Source organism: Bombus vancouverensis, chromosome 1 (assembly GCF_051014615.1).
Source record: "Bombus vancouverensis nearcticus chromosome 1, iyBomVanc1_principal, whole genome shotgun sequence".
In the NCBI taxonomy this organism is placed as follows: domain Eukaryota; kingdom Metazoa; phylum Arthropoda; class Insecta; order Hymenoptera; family Apidae; genus Bombus; species Bombus vancouverensis.
Window position 1 is genome coordinate 24,371,619 of NC_134911.1, and position 16,698 is coordinate 24,388,316.

Below are 16,698 nucleotides of genomic sequence, written 5' to 3' on the forward strand. Positions count from 1 at the left end.
GAAACTCGAAGTTGGATTCTCGAAGACGCGGCGCGGCATCCAGTTTATCGGAAATGCTATCGAGAATACATCGAATTCCCATTTTTCGTCTCCTCTTTCATTTTCGCGCGAATGGCTAGGGTGTCAGGGCTGGTTCGACTAGAACGGAGGAAGAAACAGCGCGTTTCGTGACACGGCGCGTTTTATACCTAGTATCTGGCAATTTCTTGCGCGTTTTTAAGAGCTTCAACCGGTTTTTAAGAGCGTTTAACCGGTGGATATCTCGGCGAACCGGTGAAAGTATTCTGGCCGCCGTTTGAAAAGTAGAAGTCGTTTAACGTCGTTTAACGTCGTTTAACGTCGTTTAACGTCGCTAAAAAGTCCATGAAATTTCAGTCGAACCGGATGATTTTCGATGATATTCGGTGACCGGATATCGCCGAACGAGCAATTTATCATCCTTGCGCAATGTTTCGCGCGCCTCGTATCCTTCGATTTAGTCAGTTCTTCTCTCTGCTTCAAGTTCAGACGTTTCTCTTTCTTTCATCTACGGGTTTTGCGTCACGAACCGATAAAGAACGATCCGAAAGCTATCGCGACTCTCGTTTTATCGGGGCTCTTTCGGCGAGACCTTCCACCCACGATTTTATCATTACCGGCTTAATAAACGCAGGCCGTTCCGCAGGTGATAGACACGTTGGTTTCGCCTATCCGATAAGAGAGGGAATTCGACAAAATCAGGAAATACGAGTGGAATTGCCACGGTATTTCAAGCGTTTCCGCGTCAGAGGTATTTAGGTTCGAATTTCATTAGTGGTAGGCCTGTGCCACTCCTCTTCGTCTTTACGAATTCTACGAGGTGTCTGTCGAGCGTCCCCATTTGTTTATTCGACCCAAACGATCCCACGGAGATAGAAGTCTTGGCAATGGAAGCTTTCCCCCGACGCGCATTTCGATCAGGCCCGTTCAAAGTAGAAACGTGCTGCGTACAGAGAACCTTCTTCCTCTACCATCGACGTATTCCCTTCGCTACGATATAGTACGATACACTGTTCGAAGATACAAAAGTCGACTCGGACCGTTGCTCGTTAAACCGGACAAATTCGGAGGAGAGACGCAGAAACGGCGTCTACGATGGTTTCCGCGAACAGCGACGGTAATAAATATCGCTCGACAGTTTGGACTACGAACGTGCCAACGATGCTGGCATCGAAGAAGCGTGATGTTCTTAATGCTGTGTGGTCCGCTGGATCCGATCGACGAGGAACCACGCAAAGACGTTGGTTCGCCAGAGGCTGGGGAAACGTTAGCGCGTTAGAAGGAGCATCGTCGGAATTGCGGAGGAAAAAAGCGGCGATAGTAGATATTGGATTGGAAATGTCGAGCAGGCAATATCCTGGAGGCCTCCCTTTGCACCAGAGCCGCTGGGAAACCTCGTTGAACGGGGCATGCTGGAATAAAGCCACGAAAAATCGTGGGGTTTGCGCGCCTAACCGCCACGCCAGGTCGCGGCGCGGCCGCTCGATATTCCGATATCCTGATATCGGTCGCCACCCCGCGCCGCCAGGAGTGTTTCTTCTCCAGTCGACGTCTTCGCCGTCAGAATGCACACGCTCTCGCTCCTCCCCTCTTCGCTATACTCCCATCTCTCCGCTCCGTCGGTTGTCCGCATCGTCCGCCACCTTTTTCGCCGACGAAACGTCTCGCCGTTTCTCCCTCGCCAACTTGCCGACGCTTTCTTTCGCGCACTCCGAACCCAGCTCCGACCGTGTTTCCACGGTTATTCGATAGTTGCAGTTGCTCGCTGTTTCTATTCGATCGTTGACCGGACCAAGGATTTCATCTTTCGTCTCTCGTCAAATGTTCGACTAAACGAGGATTCTACCTTCATCGATATCGAACAGCTCTTGACCCGTGCTTGTATCCGCTCGATCTTGGAGATTTCGCTAATGGACCGCGATTTCAGCACTTCGACATCGCGACAAAGAGGATTTGCCACGGCGGTGGATTTAACGCGTCGAACAGGAACAATTTCCATTTGCTCCGTCTACCACGGCGAAACTCCGGTTTTCGCGAAACCCGCAGTTTCCTCCGCGATATTCACTCGAGAAGAGGACTCGTCCGTTCGGAATACGAAACGACACGGTGGCGCGAGCATATCAAAGCTGGAAAAACACTTCCTAAAGGGATTAACTTCTCGTTTATGCGACGAGTTTCCTCGCAACGCGATACACTCTGCTCTTTCTTGCTCCTCCTCGGTTTTCCCATCGCCTCTCGACTCCCACTTTCAAAGTCCTCCGACTACACACTTTCCTACTCTCGCTGAATCCCTTCTCTCGTCCTCGCACCCGTCTCGCCAAGATTTTCCAAGTTTCGCGCAGCCTAACGCGGGCCAGATTTTTCCATAAAATACGCCCGGCTCTCTCGCCGGCAGAACTCCATCCTCCTCGCCGATTCCTGATCGCACTTTTACGAGCGAAAGATACGGACGGGCAGCTTTGCGTACTCCGCTTTCGTCAAGGTTGCCAGCTTTCTCCCAGCCGGAACATCGAATTCTCGTTACTCGATCTGACCCATCGGCGAAACTATTTCCGATGGTAGCTTAGAACGGCTAATTCTAACTAACTAACAGCTATTTCGTTCCTCGCGATAATAACGCTACGTCGTTGAATTCTCATCGCGACAAATCCGTAGATCGTTCGTCGATGGTTAATCAAGCATTTAGGAGGGAACGAGATAGATTCCCGCCGCGGAGAACGTCAGTCGTTGAAACGACCATCGTTCCGGCGAGATGAATCGATCATAGGAAAGGTTCCGCGCCAACTTTACGAGCCCCAGGGTTTACGATCGAGACTCGGTGTCCTACGGAGAAGCGAACCCGGATCCCGTGTCTTGCAAATAAGGACGCCGCTATCGCGGCCTAATTTTCAAGTACACGTACCGCCTACTTACTCGCTCTGCGTCGATGGCTGCGTGACGCATCGATTGGTACGCGCTCCGATGCCTCGTTCAAAATGTACCGCAGGGTCGGACGATTAATTATCAATACGCGCTACGTCAATTAGAGAACAGTACCTACGCCGATCCATGGAAACGTCAACGGTGTCTGTTTCATGGGTGCCACGAACGCTGAATTTCCAACCAATTACACGCCTCGTTGTGCCAAGTCGATGCTTTCACGTCGTTATTACTAATTAATCGTCGAGCGACGAAAAGCGTTTCTTGTTTTACTTTACGTTTCTTTCTATCTACCTTTCTTCCTTTCTTTCTTTCCTTTTTACCGCTTCTTCGTTTTTTCTTTCCCTTTTCTTTTTTTGCCTTGCGTTAGACATCACGAACCCGGAACTGGCGAAGTAGCAAATAGAACGAGCTCGTCTGAAAAATATAAAGCCTCGATGGAACCTTCTGACCTATTTTTCGTGCGTTCGTTGTAAGCTCATAAATTTTTGTACGATGATGAACGCGCTAACCTCGTCGTTTTAAAGAGCGTGTATATGCAGGCGGGTGGAATAGCTGCGCTCATTTACGGAGAGCATGTGCACACTGCGAGCCAGCTGTCTAAAACGAAGCACCATTAGTTACCTAGATATGAAAATATCGTCGATCGGGTTGTTACCGGCAGGTAAAGGAATAGCGTCTCCGGGGGTGTGGCATCTCCTACGCGGTTAGAAGTTGTAGGACGGGCAGCTCGTTAACGCCAAATTTCTTCGTTATTCTTTCTTTCTTTCTTTCTTTTTTTCCAGTGTGCAGTGGAACGATCGGGAATCGACTTGGACTAATCGTCGATCGATGATCGTTGTTGTTTCAGGAGATCGACCGCGTCGCCTCGACGAGTTTGCAGACCGGACCAACCATCTTGGAGGACGAGGGGATCGCTGGCGATGTTTTCGGCGAGACGAAGCATCGGCGGAAGGCCAAAGTAGAGATAAAAGCGTGAAACGAGATCGAGTATAAGATGAGATAGATAGAGAGAGAGAGAGAGAGAGAGAGAGAGCGGGTCGCTGGAGATCTCGAGGAACGAAACACAATGTGCTGGAGTGTACGGGCCTGGTGGTGGAGAGGCGCGCTTCTCGGGACGATGATGCTGTTATCGTGGACGTGGCCGGTGGTGGAGGGCTGCCCGGACATGTGCACGTGCAAGTGGAAGAGCGGGAAAGAGTGGGTGGAGTGCGCGAATCGAGACCTCAAGGGACTTCCCCAAGGCGCCAGAGAGGAGACCCAGGTGTTGGATCTGTCGAACAATCATCTGGTCAGTCTGCCGCCGGAATGCTTTCACGCGCTCGGCTTGATCAATCTGCAACGACTGTACCTGAGTAGATCGCACATCAGCCGTATAGCAGCCAGAGCGTTCGTCGGTCTGGTGGGGCTGGTGGAGTTGGATCTATCGGAGAATCTGATCGAGGAGATACCTAGCGAAACTTTCCCCTCCTACTCGAATCTGATGAAGCTACTGCTCAACGGCAATCCTATACTGGAGATCCGTGCAGCAGCGTTCCAGCATCTGCCGCATCTGACCAACCTGGAATTGAGTCACTGCCGGCTGGAGAATATCGAGCAGGGGGCGTTCGACGGCCTTCATCTGCTCGAGTGGCTACGACTCGACGGCAATCGGTTGACTCGCGTGCCCGAACGCACGCTGCCCCTAGGCGGCAGCCTCCGCGGACTCACGTTGCACAACAATCCCTGGGTCTGCGATTGTCGTCTGCAGGCCACGCAAGCTTGGCTCAAGGAATCCGCGCCGGCCGCCCCTCAGGAGTCCGACCCCGTCTGCGACGCTCCTGCCAAACTCCGCGGCAAACAGATCAAGACCGTCAACGAACTCGCTTGCCTGCCACGGATCGAGCTGCGGAACCGAGTGGAGGCCTACGAGGGAGACAACGTCACGCTCAAGTGCGACGTTTACGCCGTCCCGGCTGCCAAGCTCACCTGGTGGTTCAACGGCGAACTCTGCGAACTCCAGAACGAGAACGACACGCTCTCCGCTTCCTCGGCTACCACCTTTCCCCGGTAAGTGCAGCCTCCTTCCCAACTTCAATCTCAAAGTTGGCTAAATAAATAGTCAATCACCGACTCACCGAACCGCTAAACCTTCGAAATATTCGCTGCCAGTATCGTCGAACCGCAGACGATGTTAAAGTTTCTCGTGCAAAAGCAATTCCAGCTGTTGATTCTCATCGACGCGACGCGACGCGACGCGACGCGACCCAACGAGAAGCATCGCGAACAAGGCGACGTTCGGTCGCGATCGCTCGCAATCTAAATAAAACTTCGATAACGTTCGAGTATCTCCTCTGTTGAAAATTTCTCGCTATAGCGATATAGCCAACCCAGCGCGTGTTTCTTGCAGCGCTTGTTATTACACCGGCAAATTGTCCGTGAAAATTGCGTTGCGAACAGCGTCGCGATTCGACGTCGAATTCTAGCTCTTCGAAAAGACGCTCGTCACGGTCGTTAATCACGGAAGTATTCTAATTAACGGCGCGGCGACGCCGGGTTCCTCCTTGTACCACGAATTTTTAACGACGTCTCCGTAGAATTTCAATGGTTTTCCCGCGTGAATTTTTCCAGGGCTGTTATGCCTGTCCGGTGACACGAAACACGAGTGCTTTTCACCCCGCCGTTAACGATACTTGCGCCTCGTTAATAATTCAAATTGCGCACGACGGCCAGAAGAGTGAAAAAGGAGGGTGGCGAACGGGGCCAAACGGCGCGAAGCCGGCGTATCGCGATCGCCATACAGTTTTCATCGCAAACGGTGTGTCGCGACGCGTTTTCAAAAGCACGTTTTTAAACAAGCTCGTTTCAAATCGAGCGCGTATGGCGCGATTCCGTGAAATTTCTAAGACATTTTAACCGCCATAGTTCCGACGAAAGGCGAACAGAGCTATCGTTAGCGGGGACAGCATTCTAATTTCAAATCATACGGGTTGCGTGTTTGCAACGAAATTCAATCGCGGCGAAAGGTTAACTTGCATCTTCGCCATTACACCCTTACCAAACTTGCGTTTTCCACTCTCTTTCTCTCTCTCTCTCTCTCTCTCTCTTTCTTTCTATCTATCTATCTATCTCTATCTCTACAGCAGAGATCTATGTATCAAAAGTATAAGAAAAGAAACACGACTTGTTGATTTGAGTTTGACGATTCGTTGCAGATACGTCTACAGGCAGCGCGGCGGGATCAACACGAGCAGCACTCTGCTACTCTACTCCGTGGAGACTTTGAACGAGGGCACGTACACGTGCATAGCAGAGAACGGAGCGGGGTCCGCGGAGGCGAATTTATCTTTGCGAGTGCTGTTCCAAGAGAAAATAACCGTGGAACCGCCAAACGATCGCTCAAGATCGGGATACGTGGTGGCCATAGCAGCTGGTGCTCTGCTGGGCACTCTGTTTGCCCTGGGCTCTCTGATCGGTAGCATAGTGTTCTGCGTGCGGAAACGTCGTCGCGACCGCAAAAGGAACTCGAAAGCTCTGGTATCGCAGAACAAATCTGTTATGCCTATCACCAAGGATACCGCCACCAGTTTACCGTGCAGAAAGGGCAACGGCAGCTTGATCGGGCTCGAGCACCAGCAGATGGTTTCGTACACCGAACGAGAGTTGAACCGAGCCGCGACACTCGAACGCAGAGAGCACAGAAACCTGGAGGAACCGTACTGCAGCCCGGTTTCCAAGTATCTGACGGAACCAGATCTGATAAACGAGGTGCCAGAGACGACGGACGTCGGATACGGTCAGTTGTATCGCCATCAGCCCGGTGACAGACAGATCCTGGAATACGACTCCGGATACCCGCTGCAACCCGACCTACGACCAGCGAATATCCCACAGCTGAGCTATCTCGATCAAGACGGTTACCCGCTCAACTTTGGCCTACCGAAGATCCCTTTCAGCGCCGCGAGCACGCTACCGCGTCTCAGGCAGAGGATGCCGGTGGAAGGTTCCGCGGTCGCGCCACCAGCCAGGTACTCGAGGGAAGCGGAGTTCCTCGCCAGATCGCCAGGATACGACCCCGTGCTGCCTCGAACCGACACCAGGTACACCGCCGAGGGATACCCTTACCCCGCTCAACAATCGCAGCCGATTCAACCGGTCGAGCAACCCATTCAGCAGCAGCTTCCTGTGTCCCCGGTGTCGCCGGTCGCCGTGTTCCCCGAGGTACCGTTCATTCCCTCTCCCCCAGCCGCCTACAGAGGCGAGACGACGCCGCTGTCGCCGAGATCGCTATTAAGCAAAACTGCCCGGGAAGCTGCCGCGGCAGCCGCCGCCAGGGCGGACGATCTCCAGCCGCCTCATCATCCGGAGAGTCCCGACGAGGGATACGTTGGCGACGCGATGGACGTCTAAGAGAACTCGGGATCGACGACACGAAGATGGCTCGCGCATAGAGCAGAAGACCGCCGGGTCGTTTCGAATCCGATTATCTCGGTTCCCGGGGGCAGAGCAGAGACAGCGGATCTGTCGCGTACACGAACCGAGGAAACTGTCGGGACGTACGTTCGGACAAATTAATCCAAGGGAAACAAGGCACGGACACGATTGGCAGAACAAGAAACTCGACAGAGAGAGCTACGTCGTCGTTGTCGTCGTCGTCGTTGTCGTCGTCGTCGTCCCCGTCGCCGTCGCCGTCGTTGTCTGCGAGAATAGATATCAAACGTCGTGCGGCCAAAATGCCGGTTGAGCAGGAACAAAAGGAGCCGGAGCAACGGAAACGTAATGGATTAATCAGGTGCGAGGCTTCCCAGGCGTCCCGAATCACGTGTCTGCGGATAATAATTTCTTGTCAGTAACAGGTCTCCGTGTTCGAGGAACAGCTAGCGTTGCTAATCAAATCGTCTACCCCGCAAAGTGAGAGGGGGAGGGGGGGCAACGTTCGAACGCGGCAACGGATTTTTCACCAGCTTTTTCCAGGTGAAAAGCGTCGTAAAAGCCGTTTTCGGTATAGAACTTTTGGCGAAAAATTCGAGTTGTTTGTCGGAGAGGAGAGCATAGGGAAATTCAGGAAATTCTGCGTTGAAATTATACGAGCTCGGTTAGTCGAGCAAAATCCGCAAAATAGAAGAGCGAGCGAGCGATTTTTCGGCGTTGTCGAACGATCGACGTGGATGCAAGTTCGATGGCGACTGGTGCAGGGAATTTTCGCATGGTTCCGGAACGCAGATCTCGACCATTCTCGCCAGCCTCGCTTGGCAATGGAATTTGCCGGAACGAGGGTTACGCGAGCGGTGCACCGATCAGAGGAATCGAATTTTCCAAGAGCTTACGGAAGCCGACGAACGCAAACGAACGGCCGCGAGCGCAGTCGGAATTTTGAAAACCGGCTGATCCGATCGCGCAGTCCGATCGAAGCTGATCTGTCCACGTACCGAAGAACGCTCGCCCTTTACGCTCGCTCGTACTATTGCGATCTGTCACTCCGACTACAGCCGGAAATTGGAAACGTTTCTGGAACGAACGGTAACTTTGCTCGCTGGTTGGCAACGGTGGTCAACTTTGTCAAAGTTATGCGTTTGATAGCGCGGGAATCCTCGATGAAATAGTTGAGAGAAATTGTTTGTATGTACATAGGGGACGAGTGGGACGAGTGTGTGTCAAAGTGTAAGAAACGAAAGAAATTACAAAGGAGCGTGTAGTGGAGAGTAAAATACCGAATGGCGTACTACCGACCTTAAAGCTTAAGAATATTCTTCCGTTAACAAACACAAACTCTTTCGCCTCGTTAAAATGGACGTCTTTCATCGTACACGGTACGTTTAAAAGTAAGAGATGCAAATGCGTGGAATAGCAACTCGTTTGCAGCCACTGTAAGCGGTAAGAGGAGCGCAAAGCGCGAGAGAGAAGCGTGCTTTCGAAACGAAAAAAAGGATACGACGGAGAAGAAACGAGAATACTCTGCTGGTTTACGAGTCCCTCGAGAGGACTCGTTCGATATCTGCTCAAGTTCATACGCATCCTTCACCCCCTTCATCCACCGTTCCATCTCCTGGTCATTTCCTCTTTAGGCTAACCAATTGTATCGTTATTAGAGTCTACTGCTCGTCGGTTTCCCAAGAAACGAACAGGCTCTATCCGGTCTGGAAAGTTCCGACGAAAGGTTATAGCAATTCTACCGTAGTGATAATAACGTTAACTCGGTGTTTAAGACTGGTGAACTGTGCGAGATTACGAGAGAGCCGGTATAGGCCTCGGCTAGCCCCATGTACAGACACGTTAAATATACATATACATATGTATAAATTTGTACACCACTCTGGAAAACGCGAAAACCAACGGACACACACGTACGTAAATGTCCACATATTATATATAATACAAGTATACAGACGTGAATGTGAATAGGCGGAAACGAGGGTTGGTCAGAACACGCGCTGGACACGCGCGGAAAGTAGATATTTTTTGAAAGGTGTCGTAGAGCCTAACACGCGTGACCAGGCAACCGCTCGCTCCGTCTTCTCGCCCTGTATTCGTTATCGTTGTGTAGCCGATTTTTAAGAGTTCGATCGTACGCGTTGCTTCGCGATACTCGACCAATCGATACCAACAACCGACTGCAAAACACTCGTACAATTTTCACCGTGACTCCTCATCTTCGTCCAGGAAGAAGACGTACGCGTTTTTCTCGGAATTTGTTCAATGAATCCGCGCGAGGTTGGTGGTGTATCGCGAACCAGGCTGGCGTCGCACCGATCAAGCGGCAAGATCGGTTCATCTAGAATCTAGGTAATAAACGAATCGATCGTTCTTCGAGGGCTATCTATCTAGCCCGATCCAACGTTAGGTTTACGAATTACGATCAGCGGATGGCGGACCGTCGGACGTGCAGCGAAAGGATGCACAGCTCCGTTTAGTAGTGGATCGTCTATTCGGGCGATCGTAAACGCAACTGCTGCTGCCCTCTTTTCTGCCTCTTGTCGATCATCGGCCGATTCACGGACGAACGGCGACAGTCTCTCCGCCTCGAAGCGCGAACTCGAATCCGCACATCCTTCCGAGCTCACCACGGCCCGAATACCACGACCCCTCGAATTTTTCGTTCGATACGCCCCGCGTCTCGCTCGCGCGCACGCACACACGCGCACACAAAATTTTGAATCAGCGTTAACGGCGTTTTACAGGGTATCCGGGTGATTGGCGAAAGGATCGTCGAGACGGAAACTTGGTTAGCCGCGACAATAGGAAGCGACACTTGGGATCAGTGGTAGCTGAAAGCGAACCGAGTCTACGCACTCCTCCGTGTTTACGAGTAGCACGAAAATGTTCTCGGTTTGTACGAAGGAAATCGAGTTCACTCGAGTCTTTTTTCACCTCGAGGTTACTCGTGTTGCCGTACTCGCGTCAACGTTCGCACTTGCGAAAGTCGGATCAGCGATCATCGATCGAAGCTCGCCTCCCGTCTCTGCCTCGACGTTCCAAGCGAGTCGAAGGACGATCTTCGCCAACTGCGAGTCGCGAAAGGGAATACTCTTCCGGTTTCCTCTTGCACGCGTACGCCAGATACGAAAGGGACCGCCCGTTGGCGTCGAACCGCGTTTATCGGTTTGTCAAACCAGCGAAAAGGGAGAATGTTTCGATGAAGAATTTCACGGCAATATATCAAACGTAATAATTTGCGTGGCGCATCCGTACGCGGTGCACGCGCAGGCTAGCAATAAAATTTTCAGGAAAAAAATCGTCGCTGCTCGACCACGGACGCGCCGTAATTCACGACCGCGGCAACGCCGCTTTTTGAGTTACGACGCGGTCCAGATTATTTGGCACGCCCCGAGTGGAATTAGGTTTACGATGTTCCCCGAACCTCGTCTCGTTTTCCCATCGCGTCGATGTACAAAACGCACGTGTTCATGTACCTACACCGCTTTGTTCTCCGCGTGTTACCGTCCTTTCTTCTTTTATTTTCCTTTTTTACACTTTCCCATCGACGTTCGGAACGCGCCGCTCGTTCAACAGGGCTCTTATCGTGGCTTCGCTCGAATTTTCCCCTTCGATGTTGTGCGCAATGAATATGTTGTACTTTTTCCGGATTAATTGGACGCGCTCGTTTCGTCGAATTTTTCCCATTTTTCAGCCGCTCTTCCCGACCTCGCTCGCGTAGTAACTGGCATCGTGAAACTCGTTCGCCTCCCGATAATCGATGGTGAATTTATCGTTCGTGGCGCGACAATCAAAGGCGAAAAAGCAAGCTTTAAACGGAACAAACGCATCTTCCACCTCGATTCGTTCGCTTATATTTTATAGAATTTAATTTTCCATTTTCGGCCGTTCGTTCCACATTTTCCAACGTTTTTCAATTTCGTCTCTGACGCGCTATTAGACAAACGTATCGAACTTAACATTTTTATTTCACTCGTATCGTTTCTCTTGCTTCTTTCTTTCTTCTCTTTTCTTCTCTTTGTTTCATCCCGGAACAAACTTTTAGTCCTTTCTCGCCAGGATGTATTCGCGAAACGACCAGTCTGTCGAACTATGCCTGTTCGGCTACGTTGGCGGGGACCCACGACGATTTTCCCTCCGAGTTCCATTTTTGCAACCCGCTTTGCAACAAACAACAGGTGGCTGTGACTCGAACGCGAAACACATAGGAACGAAACGTGCATCCGGAACGACTGCTGTTGTCATCCTCGGGGACGGCAGAATACACTTCTGCGGAACGTATAGAAACGCGCGGCGAGCTTAAACGAGTTACGCGAGCGCGATAGAGAAACAGAGAAAACAGTAGAAACGGGATCGGACAGTACGGAAACGTGTTGGACGACCGGAGCCCGGCTATTGGAATTCGCCGAAACCCAGGAATCCCTGCAGAATCGGCGAACGATGTCGGTCGACTTCCGGATTCGTGCCCGCGTGCCACGAAATCGTAATCGCCCGACTCCTCTTCCTGGTTGCCGACTAACGGTAACGGGCCTCTGCAAACGCTCGAACAAGCACGCGTGGCCGCGTTGAAAGGGCTTGTTGTGCCGCGGACACAACCGGGATAATCACTGTTTGCAGGGCGGATGCTCGTTGTCCACCTAGTGACAGGCATCGAGGCTGTGCCGTGGCACCGAATGCACGCGCATCGTTCGAAATGCCGATCGTTGTCGCGCCAACCGTCACCGTTTCATGGTTTTCGGCAGCCTTTTTTCGCCGAGCTTCGTCCGCCCGACTCCCGACGATCTTCGACGTGGACTCGTGTTTCGGATAGTTGCCGTTGTTTCCTGCCGCGACACGCCTGTATACCTTGTTTCCGTTTAATCCTCTTGCGAAGCTGTCGCGGATTTCAGGACGGATGTCCGGTTTTCCAACGAGTTGCCGAAGATTTTACAGACAGGTGTTAACGCTGTAGAGTTGGCAGCAGGATTTTATATATGTCGCGAGTCCAGCGAAATCCGTATCGTTTCCCCTGTGGCAGAATTTACAACGTAACGCGTAATGTAACGTAACGGTGTAATGGAAACCGCGTGTCTGGGTCCTAATGAAAGCTACATTCTCTTGAGATTGGACTGGCAGCGGCGTCGTTTAACAAGGCCTACGGTATTACTGCGCAAAGTGTGCCGTTTACGGTCTCACGACCATACTCATTCCGTCGTATCACGCGCAACGGTTCTCGAATCCAAAATTCATCTAAACCTTATTACCTAACCCGTCCCTCTCGGTAGGATAGCAACATCCTGTCACAGCCTCTTTCCATCCACGCTTAGTACGTACCTAGTTCGTGCGAGGTTGGAACTTAACAGTCGATAGATGGTCCGAATCTAGTAAAACCGTCGAGTCTTGGACGCTCGCGGCGTCCGCTCGTTTATCAACGACGCTCGTTTATTAACGGCGATTTTACCTTAGCGTTTAACGGGACGGGTAACGAGCGTTGACGCAGCCACGCGTCCTCGCGCGTTATTGCACGCGGCAAATAATGAATCGTCGCGATTCGTTGATTCGTTATTTTCTATCTCGCTCCCTGTGTATTTCCAAAGCTTAACGCCAGACGCAAAGGTTCTCGCCGTTTGATCGGCTGAATATTTTCACGCGCTTGTTCGTCGACGATTAACGACTGGTTACGAGCGTGGCAACGGACCGTGATAATTATTAGCCGGTATAAACGATGGTTATTGGCGCGCGACAATTTAATTATTTGACGCTAATGCGGTTCACCGTTTCGACGTTATCGTCAAGCTGGTCGCCATTGTCATCCCCCCGCCCTCCCTATACAGATCAAAAACCATTGACTCTTCGTGTCGTGCCAATCCTTTTTTGCTGATTCACAGCTTTCTATTCCCTCGGAGATGGACGCTCTTCGCGGCGAATCAATTGCCATTATACCAGCGCTTTCTGCTGGCGATTTCCCAAATTGATGATTCTCCAATTTCCAATATGCTGAAAATTATGCTTCCGCTGCTGGACGAGGAGTGCAGGCCAAGCCGCGTTGATTAAATCGATGCATAATCGAAATTAAACATTAACCGCACGGTGGCCTCGATCGGGAACCGTCGACCAGACGACGACCGAATTAATATGGAACTCGTAGCAACGCTGTACGAGGTAGCAGCTCCTTGCCGTCGATTTCACGAATACTTTCAATTTAATCGAACACTGACTGGCTCGATAAAGGATACGGTGTAATTACGATGATTAGAATTTAATGGACCGCGCGTAGCTGGCCACCGATCCCGGATCAGTTTCAAAGCAGCGGATAACGTCGAGGCAGCCCGCTTATCTGCCTTTGCTTCGGATATCGAACTCGTCGCGGTGTGAAAATTGCGAGAGGCGTGTTTATAGAACGTCAGGAAATTGCTCGTCAACCTTCGTCATTCATAGACTTTGCTGTTCGACTCGGTACTTGGATCCGTGCCCCGTAGGTACCGCTTTCGCCGTAACGAGAACGTACATCCCGTCATGGTGTGTCTGGTTGCGATAATTTGCTCGATGTAACCGTGTTTACCGTCCTGGGTTACGATACTTTTGCCTCTCCTCGAATCTCCGATCACACATTCGCTACTATTCCCCTGCTATCGAAATCATGGTTGTTCAACGCGGTAACGCGGCTCATTCTGTTACAGCGGATCTCGTTTCAAGGTCGATCAAATGCTTCCATCGTTTGCTTATTCCTATACCTATTCCATTTGCCGACATTGCTATTCCAAGAACGTGAAACGCTCTACGAGCAGCACGAGCATACCTTGTTACTCGCGGAGTCGCTCTTCTCACCTTATACTCGCGTATCTTCTAAAACACCGAGAACCGTGAAATACCTTCTCCGTTCGGAGAAGTTCGGTTTTCGAAAGGAATCGAATTTTTGAAGTTGACGGGGGAGAGAAGCGGCGCGTGAGAATCGAGCTTAAACGAAATCGAGATTAAACGCGCGGTCGGACGAGATTCGTCCATCGACTTCCTGGTGTTTGCGTTCGGTTACGAGATACGCGTTGAATTATCGAGCGACGCGTGCCGCCATCAAACTTCCCACGCGACTGGTGCTCCGGCAAAATCGATCCCAGTAGCATTCTCTTCGCGTGTCTTTAATCTCGTTGCAGCTTGTCGCCTCGATGACGTTCGTCAGAGTCCAAACGTCGTTTCGCAAACATCGCCACGAGTTTGGACGCGATCCGCAGGCACGATCCCAGGCATCTCAGGCGTAATCGCGTGGTTCGTTTCGAAGCGAGTAGTTGGTCCGGTTCTTGAGACTTTTCCTATTTTTCAGGGCATACGCGTAATTTTCATCCTATTTCACGGGAGAATAACAGTTAACAGATCACAGCTGTAATCTCGGCCTTCTTTCGAAACCGGATAGAGCGCAAAGAGAATCAGAGAACAGGTTGTTGAACGCATCGGAAGAAAGTTTCGCCGGTGTCGGACGAAACTGAATAGCTCGCAGCGAGGAAGCCGAGAGTCGTGTAACTACGCCGTACCGTCTACTACATAGCACTGCTATGAATATATGTATGAAATACAAGCAGACGCCTGTTTGTCGATCGATGGATCGCGATCAACGCTGTAGAGAATTTATATCGAAATTTTCGCGAGGAACGAGCAACGTTCCGTGGAAACGGCAAATCTCGCGCGATCGCGGTGTCTCTGACGCCTGGCGATCCGAGCGCAGCAACATTATTCCAACTTTTCTTTCTTCTTGATCATCGTTGCGAAATATGGCTGCACCGTGGCAATATTTCGTCGATTCGAGGAAACAACCCGCAATCGCGTAGCTTCGTAGACGTATTGCTTTTCCTATTTGACACGTCGATGGTTTCCTCTTGTCTTCGACGAATCGAGCGTGGACTGGAAACGGCTGAGATATGGAAATATTCGAACCTTTTCTTTCACCGAACCTGACTTGTTTCGTTTAGCTTTTTTTCTTCTTTTTATTAATTCGCCGTTATTATTCGATATTGGAATTCTATACGAGGCACGATATTAAATTTCGGATAGAAGACGGAAACCCGCGAACAAGCGCAAATTGGAATGGTGCGTCAAACGCGATATCGGATTAAGATTCTCAGCGACGAAACACGGTTTACTATCGAGACTCGAAGAAGCGCCGGCTCCGCGTAAACCTCGTGCTTTGCGGCGTTCGTGACTCGCGAACCCCCTGCTTAGATTGCCTCGAATCGAGTCAGAACACGAACGTATCGACCAAGTTGGTGAAACTCGGTCAGCGTGTTTTCCTTTCGCACGGTGTAACGAATATCATGGCTGTCGGACGAGAGACGGGAGAAGAATGTTAGTAGCCGATGGGAAAGCGGCAGAGAAGCGCGCGAAGCGTGGCATGGACGGCAAAAGGATTAGGATGGGACTACGACGAGGTCGCGTCAAGTTTTTCGCCGTAATCGTTTGAAAATGGGAGAGAAAGGAGGTAAAAGAGCCAGGAAAAAAGAGGAGAGATAAGTAAGGGGGAGAGGAGAATCGAGGGCAGACGTATCGATCTCGTTCGACCCTCCCTTCGACCGTAAAGTTCGTCGCGAACGGAATTACGATTCCGCACAATTACACAGTCGCACATCTATATCGTTTGTGCACACACACGTACACATAGGCGCGCGTGCGCGCATACATCGGCATATATACACCGCGATCACCTCCGTGAATCCACATTCATATACATATATATATATATATACATATATATATATATATATACATAAATATAAATATAAATATATAAGTATACATGTAATATGTACACGCGCTCATGTACACACGATGTTCCGAAGGATTGAGCAATACGATTTGTATTACCGTGTATAACGTAATGTATTCGATTCTGCACATGTCGTACGTACTTTTGATGTAGCGAAGGATTTTTCACGACTGATACGAGATTAAAGAATAAAAATAGCTTTTGTATTAATGGTCGTTTTCTTTCTGCAGCCCCTCCGAGTCCAATCCTCGCTCCCCGCCGGAATACTGGAATAGGCGAACGCTGGCAGAATCGGGTCTCCGGCCTCTCGGCATCTCGCATTTCTCCTCCAAATGGATTCGCGGCGATTCGACGGATTCTCGGATACGAAACAACACGATCTATGCATTTGCATAGGACCATTTGCTTTGAAAATCGTTCATCGCGTAAGAGGAGCGCGCACGCGATGCCGAATAGAATTTCCCGTATACGCGATCACGAACCAGCCACCTCCAAACGAAATACGCTTCTCGGAAATGTTATTCCGCGAATTTCTTTCGTTTTCCTTCTTACGAGAGAATCCTTAGGACATTCGTAAACCGTTCGAAGCGAATTATACGTTTACGTAGTTGGGTTCG

At 50.7% G+C, this 16,698-nt stretch overlaps 1 protein-coding gene across 2 annotated transcripts in view; it reads left to right on the top strand.

Moving 5' to 3' along the window:
• LOC117159416 (uncharacterized) overlaps positions 1-16,291 on the top strand; it is a 150,279-nt gene extending 133,988 nt beyond the window's left edge. For both annotated transcript variants that reach the window (XM_033339232.2, XM_076623606.1), the window contains 2 exons: positions 3,788-4,986; positions 6,132-16,291. In XM_033339232.2, coding sequence (XP_033195123.1) covers positions 4,007-4,986; positions 6,132-7,326 — 2,175 coding nt within the window. In that variant the 5' untranslated portion in view covers positions 3,788-4,006 and the 3' untranslated portion in view covers positions 7,327-16,291. The remainder of the gene's footprint in view (positions 1-3,787; positions 4,987-6,131) is intronic.
• Positions 16,292-16,698: the final 407 nt, after the last annotated feature.